At 46.7% G+C, this 7427-nt stretch overlaps 1 protein-coding gene across 1 annotated transcript in view; it reads left to right on the plus strand.

Annotated features, from left to right (window-relative positions):
- Positions 1–3255, plus strand: part of mgat3b (beta-1,4-mannosyl-glycoprotein 4-beta-N-acetylglucosaminyltransferase b) — a 66009-nt gene extending 62754 nt beyond the window's left edge. The window contains exons 2-3 of the mRNA XM_036570046.1: positions 707–1073; positions 1327–3255. Of these exons, the coding sequence (XP_036425939.1) occupies positions 708–1073; positions 1327–2760 (1800 nt within the window). The 5' untranslated portion in view covers position 707 and the 3' untranslated portion in view covers positions 2761–3255. The remainder of the gene's footprint in view (positions 1–706; positions 1074–1326) is intronic.
- Positions 3256–7427: the final 4172 nt, after the last annotated feature.

The following is a 7427-nucleotide window of genomic DNA, read 5'->3' on the forward strand; positions in this document are numbered from 1 at the left end:
CTCTTTTTCACTCTTTTTCTCTTTTCTTTTTCTTCTTTCTTTCTTTTTCTATTCTTTTTCTCCACTGACACACACAGCATGTCCATTTGAGGCCAAGCCAGAAGGCTCTTTGACAAGTGCAGGAAGGTCACATCACAGTCACAATGCTCTTTTTCTCATCGTCATCGTCTTTGTATGGGTTTATTCTTTGACAGTCATTCTTGACTTCTTTTACTTCTCCTTTCTCTCCATCTCTCTCTTTCTCTTTTCAACCCCTTCTCTTATCCTGCTGTGGCAGACCCCTGCTATGAAATATATGACCTCTCCAGCTTTAGTCGCAAAATGGAGTGCCATGGGCTCCAGGCCAGAGCAACTTGACATTCAGCCTGTGTATCAGATGCTATTACGGCCAGATTGGGTGTCTCTGCCGCTGTCTGGTTTTCATGCTTAAGGTGGACTGCAATCGATATATGGAAGATAAAGATGAACGAGGGGTTGGGAGATGGAAAGTTGACCTTAAATGATGAGCGTGAGTCTTACGGAGGGCAGGAAACTAAATAGACCTTCATTAGAAGGTTTCATCTGCATAGTTAAGTGTTAAACTTGTTGATAACAGCTTAATCAGCACTAGATTAACTTTTTGGAACCACTTGGCTTGGAGCCTCAGGAAAGTGTTTTCAAACTAAGACACTGCTTTCTAATTCTCTCCCTTTCTCTTGTGTTTTAGGATGAAAATGCGACGTCACAGAGTATTCTTGCTTTGCACCGTGGGGCTATGTGTCATCTCCTTCCTCCACTACTACAAAGCCCTGCACTACGTCTCTCTGCTACGAGAGCTTTCAGCTCCGTACCCCAACATCAAGTCCTTCATCATGGTGACTGGCTTCTTCTGGAGGGAGAGGGCCACCCCGCTGGCCAGCGCCTCCCCAGAGCAAGGGCCTCCGCCAGCCCTGAGACCATCTGACACAAGGTCCCATGTTGGGGGTGGGGTTGGAAGAATAGGAGGAGAACTGGAACTCAAAATGGAACCTAAAGCACCACAGCCATGGGTACAACCTGAAGAACCACAACACAAGGATGTGGATCCCGCTGAGGTAGACGGACATCTTAGAGTGACAACCTTTAGAGCTTTAAATTAGATTGAAATGTTATTTAGATTGTTGACAGCCTTTGTTATATACATTTATTTATATACACATTAACCTGCATGTTATTGTTTCTTTTTTGTTGAGTTTCACTTCAGTATTTTTGGTCTGCTTTGGTTATCGGTGCGGTGATAGTAGAACATACAGAATCTTTGTGAAAAGTTCTAAAAGTTTAACCTCATCTGTTCATTTCCTTTGGCAGAAAGAAAATGTGAAGTTGGTGTGGCACCCCAGTAGCCCAGCCCGCCAGAGACCAGACATTCAGAGACAGATCCTTCCCAGCATGGCAGCGAAACTGGAACCTAAGCAAGTCTCCACTTCAGACCCCATCAGGTTACTGGGTGACTTACATAAGCGCACTTTCACCCTCCAGGAGGACAACACACAGTACTTTGTCAGCACCAAAGCTGGAGCCCGGTGCTTCCGGCAGGGAACAGAGGTGGCACCTCCTAGGGATGAAGCTGGGACAGGGAAAAGCAGACCAACAATGTCAGGGGCACTTCAGCGGAAAACATTGCAAGTTTCTGAGGACTTGAACACTGGAGGAAAAGCAGTGGAGGAGTTAGGTGCCCCTAGGGCGAAGCCCAAGCGGGGGAAACGTCTAGTGAAATGTGTATGCCGGCCAGGTTGGCACGGTCCATACTGTGGCGTGCCCACCATGGTATACCACTCCAACCTGCCCACCAAAGAGAGGCTGATCCCTCGTGAGAAACTGCGTCGAGTCATCAACGCCATCAATGTCAATCACGAATTTGACTTGCTGCATGTTCGCTTTCATGAGCTGGCCAGTGCCGTTGATCTCTTTATGGTGTGTGAGTCTAACTTCACGGCGTACGGCGAGAGACGACCGCTGAGCTTTCTGCACCTGCTGCTTAACGGCACCTACGACTATGTACGGCACAAGATCCTCTACGTGTTCCTGGACCACTTCCCCGAGGGTGGGCGGCAGGATGGCTGGATTGCCGATGACTACCTGCGTACGTTTCTCACACGAGACGGGATGTCCCGGGTGCGGGGCCTGCGGCCGGACGACGTCTTCCTCATCAATGATGCTGACGAGATCCCGGCCCAGGAGGGCGTCCTCTTCCTCAAGCTTTTCGACGGCTGGACGGAACCTTTCGCCATCCACATGCGGAAGTCTCTGTACGGGTTTTTCTGGAAGCAGCTCGGCTCGCTCGAGGTGGTGTCTGGGTGCACAGTGGGGATGCTGAAGGACGTATACGACAACGATGGTATACGGCTGCGCCGGCGCGACTACTACACCATGCTCGGGTTCCGCAAGTATGAAAACGACACGGGCCACATCCTGGTGCAGTGGTCACTTGGAAGCCCTTTCCACTTTGCGGGGTGGCATTGCTCTTGGTGCTTCACACCTGAGGGCATCCACCTTAAACTTGTATCTGCCCAGAACGGCGACTTCCCCCGATGGGGTGACTATGAGGACAAGCGGAACCTTAACTATATCCGTGAGCTGATCCGGACCGGGGGATGGTTTGATGGGTCTGTGCAGGAGTACCCACCGTCAGACCCTAAAGAACACATGTATGCACCCAAGTACATGTTGGACAATTACAAGCATTACCACTACCTGCTGGAGAACCCTTATGCCAAGCAGTCCGCGCTGAGTGGAGGGTAAAGCAGAGACATGTTGTAACTGTAGTTTATTCGGATAATGAGGGGAAAAAAGGGTCCCGGGAATGATTTCAGGGGAGGGAGCGAAAAGACCTCTGCCTACATCATTTTTCCCCTTTCTCTCTCATTGGACCAGACCCAAAGGTCACCCACCACCATCCAATCATTGGCAGAAGGGGGTGGGACCAGCCAAGGCAATGAATGAATCAAGCCTTTTGGAGGATCCTGTGGAGATTTTTTTTTAGTTTCTGTTGCTGAATATACAGAATCCTAGAGAGACTGTATCAGCCCATACATTTGTGCTGGGTTTGCTACTCTCCGTCTCCTTTTACGTGTGTGTGAGAGAGAGACAGAAAGAGAGAAGGAGAGCATTGTAGAAAGAGTTTGTGAGTATGATTGAAGTTCATGGTCCATGCTGCACTCCTATACTTCTTGCTTGCACATCAAATTTTGAAAAAAAAAAAGGAAGTGAATCATACAGATTATGCTTTTTTTATGAGTGGAAACAAGATTTTCAGTAGGACTGTTTCTCGTTAGAAAACACATTAACAGTGTGTAGGTGTGTCAGGGAGAAAGCTTCTGAAGAGGCTGTGCAAGGCAGCGAGTCAGATGGGGGGATTACTGTACAAAAAGGGAACGAGAGAAAAAGAGACTGTTCTAATTTTGGTCTGATTCCGCTGATGCGTTAAGGTCCCCAGCTGCCGCAGGTCTGGAACAGGGGCACAGAAAACACAGAAAGCACTGAGCATGCTCAGATGAACGTCTGTTTCGGTGATATGCAGGAGATCAGATAGCGTTTTTGCTCTGCTCATGCGGAAACAATCCAAATATACTGAAAAACAGCAACACTCAGCACTCTTATTTTAAGATTCTAAGATACTGGATAGATAGGCCTGCCAGATCGAATTGCAATACAGATTCTGAACTAGTTTAGATTTCTCAAATCGTAGTGCCTGAGATGAGGAGTGGCCAAAAGGAATCTGACCTTGGGTCAGCTGTCTTGTTTTAAAGCAGTTGAGAAACCCTTTGCTGCCGGCACAGGGAGCGCTCAGCAGCTGTGCACGCTCTGAGTAAGGAGTCAGTTCATACAGCGTTTCCAGGCTTGGCTCTGATTGCCAAAGCAAGTGTGGCATCATGCACTCAGGGTGTGCAGGGATGGACACTGAAAAATGGCACTGGTTAACTTGGTGAGGAGCATAGCAGCGTCAGTCTGGAATACAGAGTGAAGGAGAAGAGTAGCTGATGGAAAGGATTTAGAGAGGGGAGCAAGTAATGGCTGGGTACGAAAAGAGAAGTCTGGGGTCCCCTCCCAGAGTAGATCTAAATAAATCATGGCCGGTGATAACGTCCTCCACAGCAGGAGACCATTTCAGGTTAAGTGTTAGCCATGGACAAGAAGTAGACATCTGCTCCAGTATTAGATTGAAGCCCAAACTTGACCTGTACCTGTGACTTTGAGACAACGAAAGTGTGCCTGACTCATTTGGCATTTTAAAACAGTTCCCCTTTAGCAAGCTTTTATTCTGTCCATGGTGAACAGTTAACAAGACTTTACTAGACAGAGATAGAGCATGCAAAAGAGAGAAAATGCATGAGAGGGTGCAGAATTAAAAACAAACCTTGTCTCTCTTTCTCTTTCTTGTCCTGTACGCCCTGTTTATACCTGGTATTACCATCTGTCTCAAGTGACCTGATCACAAGTGCACAGCGAGATGTATGGCTGTTTACATTCAGCATTTCTACGAGCCTCAAATGCATCTCCACTCATGAGTTTTGATCGGATTTTGTACCAAGCACATTTACTACACTAGTCTCTTGTTGTCAGACAGCAGTGTGCCACAAATCCTTGTTCGTGTATGTACTACTAATGTAGTTATGTTATAATTGAAGTTTGGTGGGAGGAACATGCCTGAAACCCCTCCTTCTTCCAATCTAACACCCTATAAATTCACATAATCACCTTCCGTGCCCATGACAAAGGGTTCACAGTCATACATGAGTTCTAATACAGCTATGAGGGGGGGTCTGGCCTTCTAGCTACAGGCAGAAGCTGCCCATAACTCCAGCCCAAGTTGTCAGAGTTCTCCCCCCTCCCTCAATCAGTCTTCCCTCATTTCCCATATTTTAATGCCAGGGGCCGGAGACACCAAGATGGCTCAAACAGTAGTGTGCCCCCTGTGTTGTTTGCATCATGGGAATATACAGAGGGTGAAGGCAGGAAGTGAAAGTGAAATCTACAAAATGTTAGCGTTCAAATGAGGTCACAGAGGCCTGAGTATTTGTGTGCATCTCGAAGAGAGAGAGTGAGCTCCCCAGTTCAGCAAAGGCACGTATGAGTGCCAGGCGAATAGAGAAAGAGAAAGAGAACACATTTCTTGGACGTTTTTGAGCATTTTTCTTTTCTTTTAGCTAAAAAAAGAGGAAATCCAAGGTCACCGCTATGTTTCCCGATCCTGACTACATGCTTCCCCTTTCTGTTAGGCGTTCTCTCCACTCCCCTCTTGCGTTCCCCCTCGTGCCAGTTCCTTTAGGTCTCCCTGATTGACGGGCCAAAAATAACCTCTCCTCCATGTCAGGGGGATCTATTTCGCAAGTCTCGAGTTTGCCTCCCCTCAACAACACACACACATTGAAGGATGATGCCGCCTGATCGGCTCCGTGCTCAACTGGCCGTGCCAATCTCAGCTCCGCTGCACCAGGCTGGGCCGTTGTTTCCATGGCGATGCCCTACCCTGCCTGCAAAGGCAGCCCATTTGATACGAGTGGCAGGCAAAGTGAGAGATAGAGAGAGAGAGAGAGAGAGAGAGAGAGAGAGAGAGAGAGAGATAAGGAAAGAGACAGAGGGTGTCTGTTTGACGACCTGTTCCCTCAGTGCCTGTCTGAAGCACGCAAAATGGGCCGTGGGCCAAATACCTCCACCCTGTCGTAGAGATATTCCACCGAATGAGTACCTTTTTGTTCCACCATAGATTTTCTTAGAGAATACATTCACAGAATCACTGCTGTGTTCAGAATGGTCCACCCGCGAGATAATATCTGGTCAGCAGTGGTCCCATGGCAGTCCCTTTTCATTGTTGGACAAGGTAGACGGATGCTGACAAATTGGGCAGATGGGCTACAGTCAGTAAGTGTAAACTTCCAAAGTGCACCTGTATGGTAGATGTTTCGGATGCCCAATGATTGTATGTGTACGGTTGGTGTTTCTGATTACCTGGCCACTCTTTATATGAACAGTCCGCATTCTTTTTTATAGTTTGGTTGATACACGTAGATTGCACCTGTGTCCCTGTGTTTGTGTGTGCAACCTTTTTACCCTGTTAAGGAAAAATGCACAAACAAAAAAGTGCATCATCCAAACCCTCTTTTAGCAGCATGGCTAATTCTTGTCACAGAGCAAAAAAGGTTTTGCTAACTCGGCTACACACACATTGTGTGACATCAGTTATGTGCATAATTACTATTATGTGTCTGTGTCTGTATTTAAACTCTGTGAATATTCTAGCAATACTTTCATTTCGTTGTTTAGTTTAGGGGGGAAAAATTAGCTGTCCTATTGGTTAGAACTTCGGGAGCTTGACAGAAGGCCTTACATTGTATGATAACTACCAGCATAATTAAGTGACACAGGAATCAACCAATCACCTTTTAATTTTCAGTGGATGGGACCAGTATTTGGAGATAAAACTCATTCTAGGCCTTCTTGAAATCCTAGACATGTCATGAAAGTGAATATGAGCTAATGCCTGGCTATTACCAGGTTTCAGCTTTGATATTTATGGCTTGAACAAAAGGCCTAGCTCTTTTGTCATGACTTGCCACTGTTTTTTTTTTTTTTTACCAAAGAACAGATGTGAGTACCAAACCATACAAAAAATGAGACATAGGACTTCAATTTAAACAACAGCTCTGTTTTAATATTCTGTACATGTATACTTTAAAACTCTATGGTGGCTCTCTAGGTGGGATGTGTCCGTTGTCCCTTTGCTGACGCAGTTTCATATTTTCCTGAGTGGGCGGGTTGCTCTGCGCCGGCGAGAGTGGCATGGCAAGAGGATTAAGAGAAGCCATTTTATAGTGGCCTCTTAAGCCGCTGCATTTGGGCTCCGGCTACAGCGTCCTATCACATCTGCACGGAGGTGGGGGGGGGTTGGGGAGGTTGGTAGGCGGTGTTTCACACCACTGCAGTGCAGCGGTGCTGTGTTTATAACTGTGATCCTTGATCTAACGCACACATGCACTGGATTACTGTTGCAAAGGCACAGCTGGAAATCCACTCAGCGGGTGCCGTGTTAGCCAAGTGAGTCACCTTTGAACAGAACGCAAGTGCAAGAAGGTGTTTTGTTCATTCCAAAAGAATGAAGCTCTTATGGACTTATGGACTTCCCCTGCTCTGTTTCACTTGATAAGTCTATCTCGGGGAGGTGATGGGAGCAGGAGCGATAACATATCTAGGGCTGAATCTAGGATCGATTCCATAAACCCCAGACTTATTGTTCACTGTGATTCTTAAGACGCATTGTTCAGTAACTATTATAATTTGGCAACTACTGTGAAACTAATATGTAGGTTATGTAGCCATCATTCAAAGCATAAGGAGCAGTTCCTTCTTTGATTGAGCAATGAACCCACAGAAGCCCCTTATGTTTACTGTAGTCCATTGCAATCTGTTGG

The sequence above is a fragment of the Colossoma macropomum genome, unplaced genomic scaffold (genome assembly GCF_904425465.1).
Source record: "Colossoma macropomum unplaced genomic scaffold, Colossoma_macropomum, whole genome shotgun sequence".
Lineage (NCBI taxonomy): Eukaryota > Metazoa > Chordata > Actinopteri > Characiformes > Serrasalmidae > Colossoma > Colossoma macropomum.